Source organism: Terrapene carolina, unplaced genomic scaffold, assembly GCF_002925995.2.
Source record: "Terrapene carolina triunguis isolate 2854851 unplaced genomic scaffold, T_m_triunguis-2.0 Scaffold139, whole genome shotgun sequence".
NCBI classification, from domain to species: Eukaryota; Metazoa; Chordata; order Testudines; family Emydidae; genus Terrapene; species Terrapene triunguis.
In genome coordinates, this window is record NW_020664490.1 from 10,582,016 (window position 1) to 10,606,133 (window position 24,118).

General features: G+C 42.3%; 1 protein-coding gene across 3 annotated transcripts in view; it reads right to left on the reverse strand.

The window, feature by feature from the left end:
• Positions 1-24,118, reverse strand: part of LOC113406795 (serine/threonine-protein kinase DCLK1) — a 346,452-nt gene that overhangs the window by 137,934 nt on the left and 184,400 nt on the right. For all 3 annotated transcript variants that reach the window (XM_026653519.1, XM_026653520.1, XM_026653518.1), the window contains exon 3: positions 19,095-19,194. In XM_026653519.1, the coding sequence (XP_026509304.1) occupies positions 19,095-19,194 (100 nt within the window). The remainder of the gene's footprint in view (positions 1-19,094; positions 19,195-24,118) is intronic.

The window sequence follows — 24,118 nt, forward strand, 5'->3', positions numbered from 1 at the left end:
GAGAGTTTGAAATCTGCCCCCCCATCTTAAATTGGGACAAAGTCAAAATCTCAAAAATATTTGTGATCCAAAAAAACCATTTCTTCTTTCCACTTTGGGTAAATGAAAACATTTTGTTTGAGTGATTTTGAAATGTTTCATTTCTATTTTAACTCTTTTTCCTTTTTTTGAACCTTTTTTTGGTCTAGCTTGAATTTTGAAACAAAAAGTCATTTCAAGCTGGAAAACTGGAGTTTTTCATTTTGAAAAAAGTTGAAACATTCCGATTCAACATTTTGAAAACATTTTTCCTCCAACATTTCTTCAAGCTGGGAAACTTGCCAAGCGTGACCCTGTTTTCCAAACAGTTTTGATTTTGACAAATTACTCTTTTTTTTATTTAAAAAAAAAATCAGTTGAAAAAATCCTGACTAGCTTTACTATTCACCCCCTTTTTCCAGATCATTGGTGTCTATTAGGCACCACCAGTCCTAACGTGGCATCTTAAAGCATCCCCCCTCCTGCCTTTATTTGTTGCCAAAATGAAAATTGACCAAATTTTCTCCACTCTGTTTTCTACGTACCCAATTTCTAATCTATGACAATGCTTTAACTCCTAGGCACTTAGTTTCTTGAATAGCTTCTTCTGAGGCTAAAAAGCCACTCAAAATACACTCAAAGGCTTTTTGAAACTCCTGTAAGTTATATCAGCTGGTTTAATCTTTATCAACTGTTTTGTTGACAAGCTCAAAGAACTCTAATAACTTAGTGAGGCAAAATTTTACTTCATAGACACTGTGATCGGAACAAATCAGCATAGTATGTTCATTTAGGTGTTTTATAATTCTATTTTTAATTATCATTTCAATCAGTTTACCTGGTCCTGAAGTAAGGCTACTTGGTTCATATATCACATAATTAAGGCTAAGATTTTGTCACGGATAATTTTAGTAAAAGTCATGGACAGGTCACCAGTAACAAAGAAAAATTCACGGACACCCACGACCTGCCTGCCACTTTTACTAAAAATATCTATGACAAAATGGGGAGCAACAGAGTCCCAACACCACCCATGCTGGCTGAGAGCCACGGGGGGCCCCTGCCACCAACAGCAGCCAGGAGCTACTCAGCTCGGAGCCCCTAGCTGCCTATGGCAGCTGGAATTGCAGGGTCCTCCCAGCAGCTTGGAGCTTTCAGGGGTCCCTACCTCCTTTGGCAGCCAGGGTACCCCAGAGCTCTCTGCCACTGCAGGTGGTGGGGGGACACTGCAACTCCCAGCTGCCAAGGGCTGAAGTCACGGAGGTCTCTTGAAGTCACCACATGGGAGAAAGGTTCGACTGCATATTGTGCCTGGATTAAAGAGAGCCAGAAGGAGTAGGTGAAAATCTGTAGCTGACCTTGGAAGAAAACTGGGGAGAGGTTTTTTGGGACAGGGTGCTGGGTTTGAAAAAACCTCTCTTGATGATGTGAGCAAAAGTAACTGTTTCCTGCTATTTGATTCCCTCTGCATTCGGACACACAGGACTTTGTACCCACTTTGTAAATAAACAAAGGATAAATATAAACAAATAACACAAATATGTAGGGACAAAATTAGGAAGGCCAAGGCACAAAACTAAATCAAACTAGCTAGAGACAAAGGGTAACAAGAAAACATTCTACAAATACATTAGAAACAAGAGGAAGACCAAGGACAGAGTAGGCTCTTTACTCAATGGGGGGGGGGGAATAATAACAGAAAATCTGGAAATGGCAGAAGTACTTAATGACTTCTTTGTTTCGGTTTTCACAAGAAGGTTGGTGGTGATTGGACATCTAACATAGCGAATGCTAGTGAAAATGAGGTAGGATCAGAGGCTAAAATAGGAAAAGAACAAGTTAAAAATTACAGACAAAGTAGATGTCTTCAAGTCACCAGGGCCTGACGAAATGCATCGTAGAATACTCAAGGAGCTGACTGAGGAGCTATCTGAGCCATTAGCGATTATCTTTGAAAAGTCATGGAAGACGGGAGAAATTCCAGAAGACTGGCACTATATTTGCCCTTTTCCAATCTATAAAGAGGAAAATAAGGACAACCTGGAGAATTACCAACCAGTCAGCTTAACTTCTGCACCCGGAAAGATAATGGAGCAGATAATTAAGCAATCAATTTGCAAACATCTAGAAAATAATAAGGTGATAAATAACCATCAGCGTGGATTTGTCAAGAACAAATTGTGTCAAACTAACCTGATAGCTTTCTTTGACAAGGTAACAAGCCTTGTGGATAGTGGGGAAGCTGTAGACATGGTATATCTCGACTTTAGTAAAGCTTTTGACACTGTCTCGCATGACCTTCTCATAAACAAACTAGTGAAATGCAATCTAGATGGAGCTACTATAAGGTGGGTGCAAAACTGTTTGGAAAACCATTCCCAGAGAGTAGTTATCAGTGGTTCACAGTCATGCTGAAAGGGCATAATGAGTGGGGTCCCGTAGGGATCAGTTCTAGATCTGGTTCTGTTCAATATCTTCATCAATGATTTAGATAATGGCATAGCGAGTACACTTATGTTTGCGGATATCAAACTGGGAGGGGTTGCAAGTGCTTTGGAGGATAGGATTAACATTCAAAATGATCTGGACAAACTGGAGAAATGGTCTGAAGTAAATAGGATGAAATTCAATAAGGACAAATGCAAAGTACTCCATTTAGGAAGGAACAATCAGTTGCACACATAGAAAATGGGAAATGACTGCCTAGGAAGGAGTACTGCGGAAAGGGAGCTGGGGGTCATAGTGGACCACAAGCTAACTATGAGTCAACAGTGTAACACTTTTGCAAAAAAACAAACAAAATTAACATAATTCTGGGATGTATTAGCAGGAGTGTTGCAAGCAAGACACGAGAAGTAATTCTTCCGCTCTACTCCGCGCTGATTAGGCCTCAACTGGAGTATTGTGTGGAAAGATGTGGACAAATTGGAGAGAATCTAGAGAACAGCAACAAAAATGATTAAAGATCTAGAAAACATGGCCTATCAGGGAAGATTGAAAAAATTGGGTTTGTTTAGTGTGGAAAAGAGAAGCCTGAGATGGAACATGGTAACGGTTTTCAAGTACATAAAAGGTTGTTACAAGGAGGAGGGAGAAGAATTGTTCTTAATCTCTGAGGATAGGACAAGAAGCAATGGACTTAAATTGCAGCAAAGGAGGTTTAGGTTGGACATTAGGAAAAACTTCCTAACTGTCAGGGTGGTTAAGCACTGAAATAAATTGCCTAGGGAGGTTGTGGAATCTCCATCATTGGGGATTTTTAAGATCAGGTCAGACAAACACCTGTCAGGGATGGTCTAGATAATAAACTTAGTCCTGCCATGAGTGCAGGGGACTGGACTACATGATCTACTGAGGTCCCTTCCAGTCCTAGGATTCTATGAAAACTGCTAATATCTGAGTATCACCAATTTGTACTCCCAACTGGAACACCCAACTTTTTTATCTGCTCAGCTCAAAAAGGGGCAACAGTACAATATTTACTGTGTTCCAGTCCTCCAGTATAACCACCGGTATTTACATATCAGCTGATCCCATTGTGGATTCTGATAGCCCATTTCCTCACCTCTGATCTATTTAATGGATATTAAGGTGTGAGTGAGAGAGAGCGCGCACGACACCATGCAAAATCAGTGACAGAAGGAAATTACCCCACATACACCTGGCTTCACTGAATCTGTTCTTCGGTAAGAGTGCAACCCCTGAAACTTCCAAGGTGGGGGTCTTTGTCTGGACTAATGGGGAAAAAGGGTAGTGACCCCTTTAAGGGTACTCACCCTCCCTCAGGGTCAGGAGAGTGGGACAGCCAAGAAAAGAAAGAGAAGACATTACCTGCAAGAGTGGGAGAACCAATGGAGCTCAGGTAAGCTATTTCACTTTGCGCACCAAGGAGAGGATATATAAACCTTGCTCCTCCAGCCTGAGCCCCCTCTCATGCCCAGATTAGTAGCCAAGGTACTTGCTGGCACCTCCTTGTGGCAGGTGTCCAGTGCAGACATTTGTTCCACAGGGGATCTGGAATTGGAAGTAGATTTAGGAGAAATCTAAATAAGGTGAGGATTGGGATTGGGACTGGGGCTCCAAATGTCTGGTATAGCAAAGCCAGTATCCTAATCCTTATACAAGGGGTCCCAGCAGTGGGGCTGGGATCAGGTGTGGAAAGCTGTGTGGCTGACAGCAGCCCCGCACCAGGTGGAAATGATTAAGGAAGGAATCATGACCTGCACTGTATGAGTTATTGCTGGATAGTTCCCAGAAGAGTTACATAATAAAGTTACAGCCTAATTAAACCACCTCCCTTGAATCTTGCCTTTCTTTACATGTGTCCAACACAATTCCTCCTCCCAGACCATGTGTCTTCATTAGAAACTCCCTTTCCTTGTTTTTCTGATGGCAATCAGTCACAGTTCTAAATGATTAGAGAAGATATTTTTTCTTCTATTTTACAGTGCCAGAACAAGATACACAGGAGATTTACATTCCTTTGCTTTTTAATCGCCCTCCCCTTGCTAATGAGTAGCAACCCTGCATCTTCCTCATGTCAGCAAAAAAAAAAAAAAAAAAAAAGAGGCGGTCACAGGTTCTTCCCCCATCTTGCTTCAATACATTTCAAGATTCCACAGGATTTTCCTTCCATAAAACAAGTGTTATAATTTCTCCCAAACAAAATTGAAAAGATAAAGCTCCAACTGAAGAACTGCTGAATTCAAATCACAGCTGCATGACCCACCACCTACATGTGTTCAATGCCATGGCAACAGGAAACTTTCTTAATTCTTAGTCATCCTTAGAATATTCCACACAGAACATTAGCATACAGTCCTGCAATGAGCAGGGGCGGCTCTTTGTATTTTGCCGCCCCAAGCACGGCAGTCAGGCGGCTTTTGGCAGCATGCCTGCAGGAGGTCCGCCGGTCCTGTGCCTTCGGCGTACCCACCGCTGAATTGCCGGTGGACCTCCTGCAGGCATGCCGCCGAAGGCAGCCTGACTGCCACCCTCATGGCAACCGGCAGGTCGCCCCCCGCGGCTCGCCGCCCCAGGCAATGAGCGATGCTATGCGAAGAGTTCCTTTGAAGGTAACTGGTTGTACAGACACACTGAATTGAGGTACATCACACTGAATTTGTAAGGGGAAGGGAGGAGGAAAGGAGAATCCACTGTTTCCATGGGTTTGTTTTTTGGAGACATATGCCATTGTACCAGTATTTCAGAATATGTCATAAAAAAGGGTGGTCACAGTGGATTTCGCTGGAGCCAGTATACAGTGGTTTTGTACTGATATATTTGCAATAGGGTTACAATGTATTTTTTATATTTAATATATCTGTGCCTGTAAACAAAGTATATAAATATGTATGAAGTGCACACCTACCACTATGTACTGTGCTTCTGATTTCAGCACTTCGAAATATTTTCCAGGTTGTTTTCGACTCTCAGCTGGTGTACGGGAGTTTGTGTTTGATAAGATTAAGAAAAAGCTTTAATGAATATTAAGGATGAATATATTATCCTCATATGCCTTTAGAAAGTTTGCTACTTTCTAAAAGCTAATGAATTATGAATTTTGAATAATTATGCTTTTTTCAAAGGATCCTGACAGTATAAAACAAAAGCTGTGGACATTTCTGGTTAGAAAGAAAAGTGTGCTTATTTAAGACTTTTGGTATTTCTGCACCTATAGGACCTCAACATACCCAAGTATGAGAAGTGGGGAGTCAGGGTGTTCTAACATGATATTAGACTAAATACATTTGTCCATGTGCAGGAACCTCTGAACCAACCAGCAACAACTGATGAAGAGCCAGGTCTCTGGGGCACATTTTTTTTTTAATAGAGATATCCTATCTCCTAGAACTGGAAGGGACCTTGAAAGGTCATCGAGTCCAGCCCCCTGCCTTCACTAGCAGGACCAAGTACTTATTTTGTCCCAGATCCCTAAGTGGCCCCCTCAAAGATTGAACTCACAACCCTGGGTTTAGCAGGTCAATGCTCAAACCACTGAGCTATCCCTCCCCCCTACATTCTAATACCATTTAATAGATGGCATTGTACATTCAGCAACAGAGGGTCCTGTGGCACCTTTAAGACTAACAGAAGTATTGGAGCATAAGCTTTCGTGCATGAATGCCCACTTCATCAGACGCAAATAATGGAAATTTCCAGAGGCAGGTATAAATCAGTATGGAGATAACGAGGTTAGTTCGTTAGATAACCTCGTTATCTCCATACTGATTTATACCTGCCTCTGGAAATTTCCATTAGTTGCGTCTGATGAAGTGGGCTTTCACCCATGAAAGCTTATGCTCCAATACTTCTGTTAGTCTTAAAGGTGCCACAGGACCCTCTGTTGCTTTTTACAGATTCAGACTAACACGGCTACCCCTCTGATAATTGTACATTCAGGTTTTCAGACTAAATGATGAAGCAGAGAACTCTGAAAGGTCCATTTACCCTGAAGGTGCATCATACAACTCATGATGACTAGAAAAAATTGAAGCTTCTCTGTAGTACATGGTCAACTAATTACCTGGCAAAGGGTCAAAGTGTTTCTGTTTGCAAATAGTTCAGATTCCAGTCGTCCCTAGAGTAGAAAGTATCCATGGAATATAATAAATATAAATATGAAGGGACTTGGCCGAGACTACAAGTATTTTATTTAACACTACATTTCTTACAAAACTAATGAGTAAATTAACAACAGAGAGGAAAAGAATTATAACAAGATGGACAAAAAAAAACAAAAACTAGACAAGGAAGTCCAATCTCAGAAGTACTCTGAAATCAAAAGAGGAGGTTACTTACCTGTAACAGGAGCTTCTTCGAGGTTCATGGTTCCGATTTGGATTTCAAACATGTGGGTGTACGTGCGCACCATCCATGCGCCAGAGCTGGAAGGTTTTTGTAGCAGTGTCCATTGTCCCACATGCGTGTCATGCATCCCCTCATGCTCTCAGCCGAGGGTATAATAGGCCATGTGGCTTGACGCCTCTCCGTACCCTTCTTACCACTGAGTGGTCAAGTCCACAGCAGAGGGGATGGAGGGCGGATATTGGAATCTGAATAGGGACCACACATCTCAAAGAACCTCCAGTTACAGGAAAGGAACCTCTTCCTCTTCTTTTTTTGAGTGATTCCCTATATGGATTCCAAACATGGATGAGTAGTGAGCAGCGTGGACTTGGGTAAAGGATGTGCTCAGGAATGTGGTCTGTAGTATAGCACGGCCCACAGCTGCATCCGTAGCTAGCATAATGAGACATGAAAGTGTGTACGGAAAGCTACGTCGCTGCACAACAAATGTCCTGTCAGGAGATGTTGGTGAGGCGAGCCACCGTGGCTACTTGTGCTAGTGTAGAGTGTGCCATGATGACATCGGGGGCATTATGTTGAGTGTGTAGCATTGGCAAATGCACCTGGACATCCATTTGGAAATGTGCTGTGAGGAGAGGGGCTTGGCCGTTAAAATGGTTGGCAATCACTACAACAAGTCTTGGTGATGGGCTGAAGGCATGGGTTTGGTGAAGTTAGAATGTCAATGCACATCAGATGTTGAGGTTGTGGAGGACCCAGTCCTTGTGGGAGGTGCGGGGTTTGGAGCGGAAACCCGGGAGGTGGATACACTGATTTAGGTTGAACTCCGACAGCACTTTAGGAAGGAATTTAGGGTGGAGAGGTAAGGAAACATTATCTTTGTGGAAGATGATGTAAGGGCAGATCAGCCATCCTGGCGGTCAGTTCACTGACCCACCTAGCCAAGGTAAGAAGTTTATTTTCATGGAAATATGGGAAAGGGAGGACGTTGCCAGAGGCTCAAAGGGTGGTTTCATGAGAGTGGAGAGAATGAGATTAAAGACCCATAAGGGTGTGTGTTTGAGTATGGGCAGGAAGGTGTTCAGCAGACCTTTTAGGAATTGCATGGTATTAGGATGTGAACAAGAAGCACTGTCCATCGGGGGAGAAAGGCACTGAGGGTTGCTAGATGGACCCATATGGAGCTGAGCGTTAGGCCCAACTGAGTTTGAGAAAGTAGTCAAGGACTATTAGTACGGATATCCTATGCAGTGGGCATTGGTGATGGTGAGCCGAGGAAATGAAGCACTTCCATTTTGTCTAGTAGCAGGCCCTGGTACATGCCCTCCTGCTCTAGGTAAGGAGATGTCACACTGTGGTGGAGCACGCTCTGTCTATTCCCGAGCTCATCCAAAAACCAAGCTGTAAGGTGAAGAGGGCCGGCATTGGGATGTCGGAGTTGGCCCTGCTCTTGCGTGAGGAGATCTGGTAGCATGCGGAGGTGCAGTAGTGTGTGGGTGGAGAGGTTTAGGAGGTCTGTGAACCAAACTGATGTGGCCAAAATGGGGCTATGAGGATTACAGTCGCTTGATCCCGGCGGACCTTGTGCAAGACTTGTGGAAGGAGGCGTAGGGGGGAAAAGGCATAGTGGAGGGAGTCTGTCCAGGGAAAGAAAAGGGTGTCACCCTGTGAGTACTCCCCCACAGGTGGCAGAAGAGGTACTGGAGTGTGGCATCCTTCAGCTCCCACTCATGGTTCAAATAGAGTGTCCGGCTAAGCACACCTGCCAGGGCATTCTGGGTGCCTGGGAGGTATGTGGCCTAGAGTGAGACTTGATGCTTCAGTCCAAAGGTGGATAGATTCTGAAGAGGTAGGGAGACTTGGTGCCACGCTGTTTGTTGATGTAAACTACTGCTGCAATGTTGTAGGAGAGTAATTGGATGTGCTTGGCATGTATGAGGGGAAGAAATGCTTGGCAGCGGCAGGTGAGATGGACTGCCCACAGCTCCAGGACGTTTATATGCATCCTGGCTTCCTGAGGCATCCAGACACACTGTGCAGTATGGCGGTCGAGGTCAGCTCCTCAAACCATGAGGAAGGTGTCTGTTGTAAGCGTGGCTTGTGGTGTAGGAGGTTTGAAAGGAGTAACGACCAGAACCTGGGAAGGGTCAAGTCCACCACCCATGAAGGACGTCAGTACTTGCCAAGGGATCAGGACTTTGCTGTCCCGGCAGTCGTGATGTGGAAGTAGGCATCTTTCATGTCGAGAGCCACAAACCAGACTCCTGGAGAGAGGGAAGGGATACAGTAGAACCTCAGAGTTATGAACACCAGAGTTACAAACTGACCGGTCAACCACACACCTCATTTGGAACCAGAAGTATGCTATCAGGCAGCAGGAGGGGTAGAAAATACAGTACAGTACACATAAATTTTAACTACTAAAAATAAAGGGAAAGTTTAAAAAAGATTTAATAAGGTAAGGAAACTGTTTCTGTGCCTGTTTCATTTAAATTAAGATGGTTAAAAGCAGTGATTTTCTTCTGCATAGTAAAGTTTCAAAGCTGTATTAAGTCAATGTTCAGTAGTAAACTTTTGAAAGAACCACCATAATGTTTTGTTCAGAGTGCCGAACAACCTCCATTCCCAAGGTGTTCATAACTCTAAGGTTCTACTGTAATCAGTGTGAACGTCATCATATGGAATTTGAATTTCTTGATAAAGATGTTGAGCACTCGAAGGCCCTCCGCCCTTCTTGGGATAAGGAAGTACAGGAACTAGAACCCCTTCCCCTGTAGCGAGGTGGGACCGGCTCTATGGTGCCTTTGAGGAGAATAGTGTCAGCTTCTTGTTGGAGGAGGTCTTGATGGGAGGAGTCCCCTCAGGGGACAGCTGGGGGGCTGATGTGGAAGTGACAGGAATTCTATATAGTATCCAGGGTGGATGATCTCTAGTACCCAACTGTCCATGGGGATCTTGCCCCAATTGCAGGTGAATACGGCAAGACAGCCCTCAAAGATGATATGGGGTGCCAGAGGAAGGTATGGTCCCCGAAGGTGGATTTTTGAGGGTGCTGGTGGGCTTGCTCCACCATTGTGTGGATCATCAGGGAGTTGGGGGGAGGATGGGTAAAAAGAAACTCCTTTCCCTTGGCGGGGACAAAGTATCTCCTCTCTGCCCTCTTAGAAGAGGGGACACAAGAGGCAGGGGTGTACCACATGTTTATGACAATTCTAGGATGGTCTTGTTGATGGGGAGAGCTGCTCGAGAAGGCCCCTGGGGCTGGAGGATGTCCAGGAGCTGATGCTGCAGTTCCTAGACCTCCTAAAATGGGAATCCCAAATCCTCCGCAACCCACCAGAGCAGTTCTTGATATTGGTGGTGGTCATCCAGTAGGGACAGGAAAGCAGGAAGAAGCGCCTTGTCTGGGATGAAGAGACCACCATGGGAACCGGCAGCACCGGTTCCACCTCTCCCTCCTCTTCCTCATAAGCAGGTGGTGCTGGAGGGTGAAAAGGGGACGGTTGGTACGAGGTTACCGATGGTGCTGGAATCCCCAGTAGGGATCCCAGGGTGGCTAGTAGGGCCAATAGAATCAGAGAATCGTAGGACTGAAGGGGACCTTGAGAGGTCATCTAGTCCAGTCCCCTGCACTCATGGCAGGACAAAGTATTATATAGACCATCCCTGACAGATGTTGGTCTGACCTGCTCTTAAATATCTCTAATTACGGAGATTCCACAACCTCCCTAGGCAATTTATTCCAGTGCTTAATTACCCTGACAGGTAGGAAGTTTGTCCTAATGTCCAACCTAAACTGCCCTTGCTGCAATTTAAGCCCATTGCTTCTTGTCCTATCCTCAGAGATTAAGGAGAATAATTTTTCTCCCTCCCCCTTGAAACAACCTTTTATGTACTTGAAAACCTATATCCCCTCTCAGTTTTCTCTTCTCCAGACTAAACAAACCCAATTTTTCAAGTCTTCCCTCTGTTTTCTGGACTTTCTCGAATTTTTCCACATCTTTCCTGAAATGCGTTGCCCAGAAGTGGACACAATACTGCGGCTGAGGCCTAAGGAGCATGCAGTAGAGCAGAAGAATTACTTTTTTTGTCTTGCTAATAACACTCCTGCTAATACATCCCAGAATTATGTTTGTTTTTTGCTTCAGTGCTACACTGTTGACTCTCATTTAGCTTGTGATGCACTATGACCCCCCCAGATCCCTTTCTGCAGTATTCCTTCCTAGGCAGTCATTTCTCTTGGCGTAGGTGGTCCTCGCAGGTACCGGTCCCATGGTTCCGCAGCAGAATCGTAAGCTGGGGACTGAGGTGGCCAGCATTGTGAGTCTGGACTCTGGTGTGAAGCGGGAGAGAATGAGGATTCAGGCTCTGAGAATCCCTTGGACTCAGAGAACCGGTTCCGGTAATGGGAGTGCCATCAGTACTGGAGGGCTGCAGTGCGACAGAGGGACATGCCGCTCATCAGCAGCAGTAGGCATTAATCCCCTGGAAAAAGCAGGACTGAGGTGGGCAGTGGTCCAGAGAGTAAGGGGGAGCAAGGGCATGGAAGGAGCAATTCCTCTGTTCACAGCAACAGTTCTAGGCGACCAAGAGTACGAGGAGTCACACGGGACAACCCCGAAGGTCCAGGTGGTGGTGGTGGTATGGGCAAGAAACACGCCTGCATCAGCAGATCCTGTCTGCACTTCTACTTATCCTCTGTCCGGGGGAGTTTGGGAGCTAGTCCAGCAGGATTGACACATGACTTCTCACCTGACCTGGCATGGCTCAGGGAGGAAATGCTGCATTTCTGATCGGTCCTGGAAGGGGATCTGCTCTTATGCCCATGGCCATGTTTCTTGGTCTCATGGTGGGTCTTGTCCAACTTCCTTGGTACCGCCGGATCCAGTGCTGCGGAGGTAGTCAGAGGGGTTCTCGCCGCTGGTGACGGACACTGCACTCCCAGTTTCACCATTAATAACTTCCAAAGGCGAAGTTCTCTAGCTTCCTGCATACGGGGCAGGAATGACTTCCAGAGAGTACAATGGGCCACAATGTGGGCCTTGCTGAGGCATTACAGACAATGCTGGTGCTCGTTGCTCATAGAAAATGAACGCAGGCAAGAGGCACAGTTTTTAAAGCCTGGAAGCCGGGGCATAGTCCCCAGGAGTGGGGAGGACTTCCCCAAATGTGGGGGAAGAACTATGCTAACTTATCTAACTATAACAATAAACACATACCAAACACAGTAAAACAGCTATCTACAACTACGTACAAGAAAAAAAAAAACGATGGAAGATCACTCTCTTAGTTAAGCTAAGAGGGTGAAGGAACAGGGGTTCCGACTCAGGCCATATGGCGGTAAGAGGGAACTGGACAGGTGTCGACCCGCACAGCCTATTATACCCTCAGCTGAGAGCATGAGGGGATGCACGATGCACATGTGGGTCAGTGGACACTGCTACTAAAACCTTTCGGCTCTAGAGCCTGGCATACGTGCGCACCCACGTTTGGAATCCATATAGGGACCATCACTTGAAGTTTGTTCTATTTCCTCATACTAAAATTATAGCATCTAGCCACTGAACGGCTTAAGGGGCCTCAGAGGAGACTGAGTCACAGCTAATTCACAAGACACAACTAGTTGGTGTTTTTTTTTCCCTTTTGTTTTGCAACTTTATCTGAAATGAAAGGATGGATGAAAGTCCCTCCAAGCCCACTCAAAACAGCTTAACATAGTCAGGAGTCACTGCCTTGAGAAAGCAAAAAGAACAGTCTTGTTCTATGTGCTTGAATGGGGCACCGCATAAGCCACAAATGATGCTCCTAGGCTGCAAAACAAGAAGTCATATGTGCAAAAGCAGTAATCACATGAGCAAATTAGGGGTTCAAGTGCGCACACAAAACACTTATGAAGCTCTGCATACCAATTTTACTTGCTTTATCCATAGTCATATACATCAATTTGTGCATGAAACTGGCAGTTAAAAGCAGGACCATAATCTTTTTGCATTTGAAAATATAACAGATACTTAATGTTGGGGAAAAGAGCTACTCATTCACAGTGACAACACTTTCCCTGCAATGATTAACTAATTTCAATATCCCAGTGTCTAAATTAAGTCCAAGAGGTTATGATACAAAAAGGAATAAAATACTGTTATAGTTAAAAAATGCATGAAAAAAATAAAAGCAAATACATTCTGCCTGCATTTTGGCATTAACTGATCACTGTTTCAATATCTGTAGGGTCTTCATTATAGTGGCTGATCTTATGCTAAGGACACCTTCACATTTGTTTCCTTTTATTTAGGGCTGGTTGAAATTTTTGCACTAATTTTTTTCCAGTTGAAAAAAAATGCAGTTTCATCAAAATTGGAAGGTTTTGTGAAAATAGTTTGATTTCAATGAAGTTTTTGATCTTTTGACCAAAAGAATTGACAAAATTTTCATTAAAAAAAAATCAAAATTATCTGTGAAAAATTTCCAAAAATAATTTCATTCAAAATATTTCATGGAAATAAATTTGATTTTCTGACCAGCTCTACTTTATTGATTAATGTTTTAGTCAGACTATTTAAAAAAAAAAAAAGAGCTGGCGAATACTGCAAAATAATTAACAAATGTTTGCTTCAACCTACAAAGTGAATTAGCTTCAACTTAACAATCCTGTTTGATTGGCTTTGATGACAGGATACAGTAATATAAATGCTAAGTAATCATTTTCTGAGACTAGACAGAAGTAACCTTTTGTTCACAGAAACATTCATAGGAAGTGTCAGTTATGTAAATATGCATGCAAATAGTGAGAGCGAAGGTGTAGGCCAGGGGTCGGCAACTCTGGCACGCGGCTTGCCAAGGTAAGCACCCTGGAGGGCTGGGCCAGTTTGTTTACCTGCTGCGTCGACAGGTTCGGCCGATCGCGGCTCCCACTGGCCGCGGTTCGCCGCTCCAGGCCAATGGGGGCGTCAGGAAGCAGAGCGGGCGAGCCGCGTGCCAGAGGTTGCCGACACCTGGTGTAGGCTGTTCAGTGTCCATGTGGCTCTCTTGACTCTGTGATGTCCTACCTCCTGTTTATAAAATGTTTAATTATCAACTCAGGGAGCAGAACCAGTGCCTTATAACTTATTGACCACACCTACACTGCACAGATAGCTAGGGAGGTTGTGGAATCCCCATAATTGGAGGTGATTAGTTACAAGTTAAATAAACACCTATCAGGGATGGTCTAGGTATACGTGTTCCTGCCTCAGTACAGAGGGATGGATTATATGATCTCTTGAGGTCCCTTCTAACCCCATATTTCTATGAAAGGGTGTTAGATAAAAAGGTGAAATGCATTACAGAAATAATTATGACACATACAATACTGAGAGATAGAATACCAAATAGTCAAAGGCACAGTCAAAGCAAATAGCTTACAAATATAGTGTAGGGTTATGAAATATATATGATTGCATGAAGCGGTCAAACATTCAAATAATGAACATATTTATAAAATAATCAAAATGCTAGTGGATAATTCCTGAAGAGGAAAAAAATCACTGTTGATATAATATTGAATAATATTCTATTAAATAAAGCCTTTTATATACTTAACAGTCTGTTCCTAACATTTTAACTTTGGTTACGTTTCTTTTGAGCTTATTCTCTTTTAAACAATTAACTGCAATCCAAGATATTTTTCAATACCACAAGGACAAGAGCAAGTCAATAATGAGCTGTAGTACTCATCATATACTGCCACAAAACTGTTGGAGTGGGACAGTCTTGCATCACGTAGGAAAGTGTACTGAGGAGAGCTAACATTTTCTTAAAATAAAAGTTCCCTTTATACAGTAAAAGTCTAGCTCATCATGCCCTAGTTTGTTTCTGCCTCATATACAGAATCTCTCTCTCTCAAGCCTGGTAGTTGACAACATATTAAAACATGTCTCTGTTGAAAGTACAGTTCTCTCTCTGAGTCTCGAGAACCCATGGTAATTTTCCCATTGCCAAAGTGTCAGTTTCTGATGGGGGCAGAGTGAGTCAGTCAGCAGGCTCCCTGCTCCTGCATCCAGCCAAAAAGCTGCTCAACACATCAGCCTGTATTCTATAAATCAGAGCAGATGGGGATTATGATTGATTTTTTCCCTTTCTGCCTTTCGCAGGCAGGACATAATCAAGGTTACAGGAACTTAACAGGTATAAACATGATGCTGCTAACCTTAATTTTTTTTTTCCCTGGTGAAATAGCAATCAGATTTTCCTGGCACAACATTTCCTCCTTACAAGAGGATGTAATAAAGCTGCTGGCACAAAGAACTTAGGCTAAAGACTAACATTGGCCAGCAAGTCAAGGTGAAATAGGTTTCAAAGAGGCCAGTCTTATTTCTTCCCTAGAAGAGTGTCATTTTCATCACGGTTTCCATTAACATTAATATCTGTTCTTGTCAAGTGATCTGAACTTGTTTTTGCATCCAGCTTTTCTATATTTGTTGAACTTTGCTTGGCAGCAGATATTAATTTGGCCTGTTTTGCGGTAGCCTCTTTATAGGAGGTGTCTCAATAGGAGATGACCAAGACTTTCACACTTGTACTGTGTGGTGCTTATAACTTTGAAGCACTGAACCAACGTTAGCAACAGATGAAAATTATACATATTATTACATCACCAACCACACAGCTTTTTACTGATGTTTTACATTACTAAGAAAGAAGACCTGGCATTGGGAGTTTGTACAAACTCAGGTAGACTCTAGATCTGGCGCCATAGGCTCTCTGTCAACATGAAGTGGTATTATAACAAGCTTCCTTGTCCTTCCGCGCTCCCGGTCTTCGGGGCACTTCGGCGGCGAGTCCCGGAGCGAGTGAAGGACCTGCCGCAGAATTGCCGCCAAAGACCCAGAGTGCGGAAGGACCCCCCGCCGCCGAATTGCCGCTGAGGGCGGCAAAATGCCGCCCCCCCCAAATCCTGACGCCCTAGGCAACTGCCTAGGTCACCTAAATGGAAGCGCCGGCCCTGAGTATCAGACACTTGGAACTGGAAAGGCTAATGAGGGTTGGAGAACTGAGGAAGTTTTTTATTTGCTTGATAATCTGACTGAAGTTGAGTCTACTTCATTGATAATCCCTTTTTTCTTTGTTTGATCATTTGCCACACAAAAAGAGTCCTGAACTAGGAGATTTTAGTGCATATATTCTATGTTAATGTTTTGCAGTCACAAGATGACACCCTGTGTGTACAGGTCCTTGGGAAAGCCAAGACAATGCACACAAGTTATTTGACCTTTTTGCCAGTTGTTATATAATCCTCTTGCCAGCAAACAACCAACTTCAGAAACAAGGTCAATACAGCTCCTTGACTGAAGTACCTGGGCCTCCCACATAGCAGCTACTACAGCTTTCATATGAGATTAAAACAAGTAAGGGAAACATTGAGCTAAGGATGGGCATTTTTCCTGATAAAATAAGAATAAAAGTAAGTAGAACGTTAATGTTCAAAAAAGCTTTGCCTATTAATTTCCCACCCTCCACTTTTAGTTCCTCTTCACTTCCTTTTTTCAGGCCAAATTAACACAAGTGTAGTTCTTATGATCTGGCTGTAATCAGGAAGTACCAGAGTTGTAGTGAAAAAACCTATTGGAATGATATTTCCAGTAGCATTCCAGGGAAGCAGAGGAAGACCTGCCAATTCTCACCCATTTGGAGTTAAACTCAATCATTGCTAATAATCTTAATGCAACTCAGACTTCTGATAAATAATTTTTGCACTGTTTCAAAACAAACTTTTTGGAAAGCTCATTTATTTAATTTGTAACAGCTTGAGAGCCCTAGGGAGATTAGTGTCTGGGAAGTGTGGGTGGGTGTGTCAGCCATCAACTGTAGGCTACTTGGGCAAATTCAGCATAGTAAAAACCTAAGAAAAAATGCTGAACTAATTAAGTGGCTGCAAAACTTCACACCCTGCAATGAAACAGAAATGTATTTTGGGGTCAGATTTTATTATGTTTACTAATTCCTAACATAAAAACTGTGACTGTTCATTGAAGCTCTCTATATTGGAGAATCAAACACAGTGCCCCACTCTGGTAAACTCCCACAAGCAGGTGACAATTTACAGCTCATTTTTATTTCGTCCCTAGACAATAAAGGTTTAAGTGTAAATGTTCCAAAAACACACACTACATCCTTGCAGACAGGATGCTATGTCAGGCAAATTGAACTAGAGAGAGTCAGGCCAAGTCGACACTTTGATAGGAGACCTCCAGAAAATATCTACATGAAGGAGTTTGGGCATGTAGCTGCCACTTTTCCCTCCAAGTCAGATCTGTACAAAGGCCACAGCGTGGTGCTAAGAGACACTGTGCAGCTGCAGATAAGACAAAATGGAGGTCCTGGTCATTAAAGATCACTTGGATCTCTTCACATGAGTAAGTAGTGCTAACGTTGCCCATCCTGGCTACATTCCAGCTTGGGCAACTGTATTGCTGCCTACTAAATTTCCCTTGCATCTTCAACTCCTGTCCTAAATTTGTCTGTTGTTGTTCAACAGTTACCATACTGCACCTCAGAGGAGGCTACAGTACATGTCCATGTGGGACAGACCAACTCTTGTGTAAAATGTTCACATTAACTCTATAATGAAAGGTTCTATACAGATGTAAGGCATGTGTATGCGAGTGCACGCATGCACTTCAGAATGTTACTTTCCTTGCTTACCAGTATGTATTAACTATTTTTTCACTCACATCTCCCAGCTCATAATATAGGTACTGATAAAGGACTTTTCCCCACCCTCCAAAAGCTCATAAGTCTGGATCCAGATAAACAAAAAAAAAAAAAAAAAACACACCTCCAAACCTTCCAATTCAATAGGTCCGACAAATACAATTGCATTTTCTATTATATGTTGAATATAAAGATCAGAAAGTAGTGATCTTAAAACATATCTACAATGACTATCTGTGCATTTCTGTGCATACTTGCATCTGAAGAAGTGAGGTTCTTACCCACGAAAGCTTATGCTCCCAATACTTCTGTTAGTCTTAAAGGTGCCACAGGACCCTCTGTTGCTTTTTACAGATTCAGACTAACACGGCTACCCCTCTGATACTTGTGCATTTCTCCTTATTCTAAGCAAAGGACTGTCCTGTAAGACTCAGACATTATGTTATAAATTATTTAAAGGGGGAAAAAGGTGCTGAAGATAGGTATATCTCCATATATCATAGAACTGGAAGGGACCCCGAATGGTCATCAAGTCCAGCCCGCTGCCTTCACTAGCAGGACCAAGTACTGATTTTGCCCCAGATCCCTAAGTGGCCCCCTCAAGGATTGAACTCACAACCCTGGGTTTAACAGGCCAATGCTCAAACCACTGAGCTATCCCTCTCCCCAAGATACATTCATCCAGCTGCTGAGGAAAAAATCTGGACAAGGAGAGAGAAAAACAAGCCCTTTAGTTGGTTCCTGATCTACATCACAAATGAATGAGATAATTTGCAGCCCTTTTTTTTTTTGTATTCCTTATGCACAAGACAGCTTGCGGTTTCTTGGCTGCCACTCATGGTCCAGCACTTAGAAACATCCTTTAATATAGGGTAGGCAAGTTCAGACCAGAAACATGTTTTCCTCTAAGGTCTATTTGCTCTAGCGAAGTTACGCAATCAGACTCTGAGAGACTTTACATAGAACACAGATTTCATTTATTTTTCTATGGGGAGTTTGTCTTAATTTATCATTATTAACTGGCTTCCATATATAACATAGCTTCTTTTTTTCATGCTACTCCTGGGGTGTTATCAAAATCCAGATTCCAAAGATTTAGATGGGAGGGGTTGGGAGGAAAGCACTTACTGGGATTGGGAGGAAGAGAGACAATTTTAAGCAATTGTGTGATGTCAAACTAGAATAAATGTACATGGGAGATAAGCCAAGAAGGACCGGTAGAAGATCTATGACCATTCAAATTTGATTTAAAATAAAGACCATATAAAATAGGAGTTTAGCCATTCACACAACCCCCGTTTCCTATAAAAATTACTATGAACTTGGTTTTATATAGGGATTTGTTGTGCGTTAGCTGATAATAGGCCCTTATTAACCTCATCATAAGCTTTCAGTTATTTTTGTTTTCTGTATTAGAAATCAAAATTAAAGAACAGACATCCTGATTTTGTATCTAAAACTAGTATTATAGTCTGATCTGACACCATTTTGGCCTTATTCTACAGGCTAAATAAGATCTGGAAAGCTGCCCCACATTTTAATATTGTGTCTTTTTTTAAAATGTGCTATTTTCTTACCACTTTCATCTAGCAAGAAATCATCCTGGTAACGGAACTTTTCTGGTCCACATGCAATAAAAATGTCATCATCACCAAAGAAATCCTGAAGGCACATCACCTGCAAAGGAAAAGGAAAGGAATACATTCAACATGGGATCTTTCATAATAATAATTATAACAATAAATTCCTCCATGTCTATAGCGGCATGAACACTCTTCAAGTCTAATGAAATCAACAGAGATTCTTCTTCAGAGAAATTTCAAAGCAGTGCTTTGCCCATCTGTTATGAGTAAGAAACATTTTTATGGACACTTCTGGAAGAGAGATCTAAAGAAGATAGAATGATGTAAATGTCACATTTACTAAAAGATGTATCACTATGGTATGAGGTTAGAGCCTTTTGTTTACATATGAGGTTGCATTCAGTAGCTACCGGATAATTAATTTGCTTTTACAGTTCACATTTATATTCTTTGACAGCAGGTATATCAGCTAACAGTTTTGCAGGCAAAATTTGCTGTGGCTATTTCAACAAAAGCTGTGTGACAATGAAGATATGCCTTGTCAGTTTCTCCAGGCTAACTGAAAAGGGGGAAAACCCCATTTTAAGCAGTTACATATTCTCTGCCACTATCCCCTTCACCTCCTCCAAACAGCAACCCATAGAAATGTGCCACCTTCTAGCAGGCATATCTCTGAGCAATCAAGTCAGTACCAGCCAGGAATTTGACTTCATGTTGTGCAAAAGATTTAAAAAAAAAAAAAAAAAAAAAGGCAAGCTGATATAGAAAGTCAGAATTGGGGTAGGGTAGATTAGTGTTCATAGCTGAGATCTCCTTACCCAAGCCATATTTCATTACATTCACTCTTAACTTCATTTTAAATAAAAGGTTTAATTTTTCCATTCTCTACAATTATTTCACTAACCATCCAGCAAAAGATTGGCAATGTTCCCAAGTTCTGTCTTTTGGCCTTTTTGATCCTGTTTTGACAACTTCTAAAAACAAATTAGAACTCTAACTACCTTTTAAAAAACAAAGGGCACAGTGTGAATTATATAGATTAGATTAGAGACGAGCTTTTAAAGTTATATTACTTGTAATATCCTTTTAAGAACTTCAGCATCATTACCCCCTGGTGATTTTATTCTTTTTGATGTGGTAAACAATGATATTCTTTCTGGCTGCCCCACATCTGGCAAAGAACGTGGGACCACATTTTTTAAAATTTTTCTTTATATAATACCTTACAACTAAATATTTTTGTACCGACATCTGGACAGAAGAGTTCTATGAAAAGTGTTCATTTATCCAGTCAGCTGCACTGCCAGCAGAGGGAGCAGACTCACTTTTTATGAGTTCCACAATAATATGGGAGAGCAGGTGAATTCAGAATGACAAGATTGGAAGAGGACCAATGGTGGAAATAGGAGCTGTAATGGTTATCAAGAGGAGAAGAGAGCTGCCCCACTGAACCACATCTTCTTGCCATGCAAAGCAGGAAACCCCTGTCTTCAGTGTCTACTGCATTAAAAGATCCCTACATGACCAAATTAACCGCTGAGGGTGGGAAGGTTTCTGAAGGGATTGTTGTTCTTGTTTTTAGCAGATTGCAAAGGAACATTAATGACTGGAAAGCCAATGGTTATACATCTCTCATGCAAAACCATGATGATATACCCCATGGGGAAAGTTCAAAAGGCTTGAGGATTTTGGAAAGGTAACAGTCTATATACATGGAGAATCTTAAAAACAGATGGATAGCTATACACCTTTTGACCACGCTTGCAAAGCCAGATTTGTGACATAGAATGCTTCAGGCTAGATCAGAAGCAGACAAAAAAGGGGTGATTGAGATGCAGTAGTTTGTATCTCTCCACTGACTTGCCACTTAAGCAGCATAGAGAGTTCACATTTTTTGTCCTTATCTTCAAGTCCTTACAACTGCATTTCTATCTAAGTTTTCATACCACACCCATCACCTTGGCATTGGAGCACTAGCCTACATGTACAACCTAACCTCTTATTGTGTTCCCCCCTCAATGTATACTCCACCAATGATGCAAGCCTCAAATACCCTTTTTGTCATTTCTTCCTACTTCCCAATTCTATGCTTTTCTTCACACTGCCCCCATTCATGGCACACCCTTCCTAAAAAAAAAAAAAAAAAAAAAATCTGCAAAACCTCAACCCTCTCTTCTGTCAAGTTCCATTTAAAGCACCCATCCTTGCCGCAATATTCACAAACGTACTGAGTTTTAGAACTTCATTTAAGAAGTGTCAGTAGTCTATTCCCACCTTGTTTCCTGAGTGTGTATCTTCTAGGTTTTAAGTTTTTTTGGCAGACTTTACTTGTGTGTTTTGTACAGCCCTAAGCACAGTTGCAGACTTTAGCAAATAAGTAATAGTAATCAGAAACCTGTTCACTTGGAGTTTGTCTATACACATAGTTGCACTGCTTTTACTGCAGGTATGATTTAAAATCACATTTAGTTAATGCATAAAGCTAAATGGAAATTCTAAAAAACAATTTAAACATGGTTTAAAAATCGATTTAACTGATGTCTATTAGGAGCCAAATTAAGCTAAAAACAAAATAAGCCACTCAGCTTAAGTAATGCCTTGGCTAGGCTTCATAGCCCAAGATCCAGCCCAAGCTACAGCTTTAAAGTGCTGTCTATATACAGTTGTTTTTAGAGCACTAGCGTGAGCTTCCCTAACCCAAGACCATTCACCTGAAATGGAAGGCTTGCTCCAAAATTCTGTAGACAAACCCTAAGAAGTCTGCAAAAAGAACAGGAGTACTTGTGGCACCTTAGAGACTAACAAATTTATTAGAGCATAAGCTTTCGTGGGCTACAACCCACTTCTTCGTCTGGCGACATTCACTTTGCTGAATGATTCCCAGTACCATGTAATGCATTAGGATGGTAAAATTGTAACTGATATCCATTGTCTGCTCTTGAATAATCATAACACATTCAGAGATAGAAGAGACCTCTTATGTCTTCTTGTTCATCCCCCCAGCCAGTGCAAGATTGCTCCCTAAAGTATATTTTTCAGTAGTTTAGTTATAAATGAGTCAACAGATAGGACTTCCCTTGAGAGACACTGCCAGAGAAAGATAAACAAAGTGATCAGCTGTTACACATCCAGAGTGGTTTCTTGGCTTTGTTTGAATCAGAGAGTAATCAGCCTGCACCTGGCTCCTTTTACAGGTCATTACTGTGAAAGGAGATGCCCAGCCATACTGACAATGCTTCCAAAAAGTGTTTAATGCAAATTTTAAAGCAGTCTCTGCCTGCTGTCTTCAAAGTGGACCACGGGAGAATACAGAAAGGCAGCTCCTTTTTAAAGAAAGAGAATCAGACAACTGAAATTCACAGAGCAGTGTGTTTGAATAATTCTCTCAAATCTGAGGAAAGTATACTTCCCTCCCTATTGTCTTTGGCTCAAAGTCTGTTATTCATGCCCACTTCATTAATCTGCCATTACGCACATCTCATCCCTGGAGATCAGGCTGTTTATGGAAAATAAAATTTGCCATTAACATATATAGACTTCCTTTCCTATGTTCCGGTCCAAGTTATCTTACAAGGCGAAGATTTAGACAAAAGGCATTAGAAGGTATCTGCTGTTTACACATTTCAAAAGCAGGACCGCATAGAATTCATTCTTTTCTGTTGGAATGAAATCTCCATGGTGACAATTGCATCATCAAGCTGTGAAAGCCTTTCAGCAAAGCAGCGTTTTTTTATAATGAGATTCTCTTTACAAGAGTGCCCTCTGTAAACGAACAGAAGATGTTACTATAGGCACTGTTTGGTTCAAAACGGCCAAAGCTACATAGCAATTGTGTCTTTACCAGATGCTTGTGCTGTCACATATTAGCCTAATGCCTCAGAAACAAGTAAACAATCTTGCATCTCACATTACTATATCAGCACAAGTCACCATCATTATAATCAAGAGTCACAGACCTGTGAATTTCCCTTCTGAAAAGCCAAAATGCCCTGGTATCCTGCTGCCAATGAGATGTAATCAAGCCTCCACCCCATCAATCGTGCATTTAACTGGGCACTGCTGTACCAGAGGAGTAAAATTCTTCCTGATCCCACCGTTGAACTGTTTGTGCCCTGAAGCAGGACGACTGAGAGCTCATTCGTGCAATTATTAATTTTAATAGCTGTTCACTTCAACAACTGACATGTTCCTCAACCTCCATTTTGTGCTGCTGATAACTCACATGTTACTTTGTTTTGTTCAGTGAGGAGTCTTTCCTGAGGAGAGGAAATCTTCTCCAGACTATACCTCGTGCCAGGCTATAATCCCCTACTTGGTCTTTCTGTTGTTGAATTATAGAACACTGTTCCATATTTTTTAAAAAGAGGGAACTTCAGGCGAGATCACGCTTTCTGTAAACAAGTTTGATTTATGATTAATCATGTTTTAAAACTTTCACATCAGCCCTCTAAAGTTTACATCTTTTAAATCCAAGGTAGGGGAGAAGCTGTCAGAAATGTGGGCACTACAAGATACTGTAGGTACCATCCACTGAGCCTGCTACATGAAGCAGGACCTGGATGAAGAGGTTTTTTGGGGGGAAGGAGAGGAAAGAAGGGTATCTTGCCAAATATAGTACTCCTCCCCTGTCCTCTTCTCCCCCCCCCCCCTGCAAGTTGTTGTCATCATGTGGAGTTATCTGTGAACATTGGAGTTTTAAAACTGCTATTAGGGCTGTCTTGTGAAAGGCCCCTCATTAAAATAAAGCTTGAACTGGCAGTTAATCAGACATCACTACTGCGTCACGGTAAGCAGCAAGGAACAAATGGCACCTATTCACACCCAAAAGTTCTCCCAAAGAGAGGTTAGCTTACTTCAACAGCTGCACTGTCTGCAGCTGCACCAATGCACTACTGCATTGACCGACTACATGGCTCAAGATGACATAAGCTATCACATGAAAAATGAGCTGTACAGGGACTGTGAAATCTTGGGGCCTGGTCTGGAACAGACTTCTGATTTATTTCACTGGATTTGCT